The sequence below is a fragment of the Bidens hawaiensis genome, unplaced genomic scaffold, assembly GCF_021521415.1.
Source record: "Bidens hawaiensis isolate Kalapana, Puna unplaced genomic scaffold, B.hawaiensis_p1.1 tig00001179_1, whole genome shotgun sequence".
Taxonomy (NCBI): domain Eukaryota; kingdom Viridiplantae; phylum Streptophyta; class Magnoliopsida; order Asterales; family Asteraceae; genus Bidens; species Bidens hawaiensis.
In genome coordinates, this window is record NW_027491068.1 from 463,465 (window position 1) to 464,934 (window position 1,470).

Consider the following 1,470-nt stretch of genomic DNA (forward strand, 5'->3'; position numbering starts at 1 on the left):
TGTTAATTGTTAAACCCATATCGAAGAGACAAAGAAAGAAGGAGAGGTGTTTGGTACATAGAAGTTGAATAATCAAACAAAAAAGCATCCAACCAACCCACCCCCAATCATTTGCCTACTTTCTTTTATCTTATTCATTTCCAAACACTCTTTATTTCTACCTACCGAAATTTTTTGGTCACTATTGTCGCATTCAATTAAAAGGTATATGACAATGACACCAATTATACTAGATATCTTTCGGTAAACAATACCCACAAACATGTTTTTTAAGGACAAATAACATGTATATAATAATAACTATATTAACTAAATAGTTGTGATAAGTGATAACTACATGTATATACATAATACATTGTTGTGTAAATGTATAATCTGTTAACTTTTTCTCTCATGTTATATCTTGTAAGCAGTGTACTCAAGTGCCTCATACGATTTTGATGGTTCTCTAGAACTTTTTTCTGTATTATACGTATTAAACGCGTCTAAGCTCAATACATACTGCAAAGTAAGCAAAGTAAGGCAACGGCGGTTAAGTCAAATCCTTTGATGGTTCATGGTTGTCATCGGTCGATAGATTACAAACTATTTACTTCATTTTAGTGTTTTTGTGATGTAATTGCTTTTTATCGAAGATACTCCCTTTTCAAGCAATGACAATTAATTTTACGTAAAGAACTTAAGAAAGAAATTAGCAATCATATGTCATGCTTGTCACATATATATGACGAGAGAAAACTTAAATGACCGTTTTATATATCACAATAAAAACATGTATATGTATTTATTTGATTCACTTTGTTTTGTACATATAATTGATTATGTATTGAACGACGCAAAACTTATCAAAATCACTATAAAATGTTTACAAAATTGCAAAAATATTGAGAATCAAAAGACATAATATTATGTTGAATCAAATCAGAGACGTGATAATCACACCATGTTGAGTTACAATACTAGATTGAATACTTAAATCAAAACAAAAAAAGTCATTGGATTGCTTGTTATCCAAGAAAGGAAAATCAATGGTTGAACATGAATTCAATAACAACTTACAAGAATTAATATAGAAAAATATTTAAAAAATAAAAATAAAAATCAGTAGGCATAAAAATCCACGAGCTCATGTAACGATTCTAGTTGAGGGTCAGCATTTTCAATCATCCACAATAAATGCTCAAACAAGACAACCTCGCACTCAATTGTCACATCAGAAGTCCCATCACCCGACCGTTCCACCAGCTCCTGGAACAGCGGGTGTTGGGCCACGTCCGAGCTAATAAGATATCGACGCCTTGACTTGCCTACGTAGACTGCATGAACATGATTCATATTGTTGTAGTCATCTTCATCAGAAGTGGGTGCATTTATGCCGCCTTTGGTGTAACTAGTCGGCTTGTTGTTGCTAAACGAATGCCATTTCTTTAGAACCGACTTGATCTTTGTTAGCTTTCCGCCTTTCGCCAT

General features: G+C 32.8%; 1 protein-coding gene across 1 annotated transcript; it reads right to left on the reverse strand.

Annotated features, from left to right (window-relative positions):
- Positions 1-1,101: 1,101 nt before the first annotated feature.
- On the reverse strand, positions 1,102-1,470 carry LOC143561771 (auxin-responsive protein SAUR78-like). Its single transcript, XM_077049757.1, has one exon. It carries the CDS (start codon positions 1,468-1,470, stop codon positions 1,102-1,104), a length of 369 nt encoding a protein of 122 aa, XP_076905872.1.

Bases quoted from the DNA above. Each gene is read 5' to 3' on its own strand.
- LOC143561771 (XM_077049757.1), bottom strand. From the start codon at position 1,470: ATGGCGAAAGGCGGAAAGCTAACAAAGATCAAGTCGGTTCTAAAGAAA.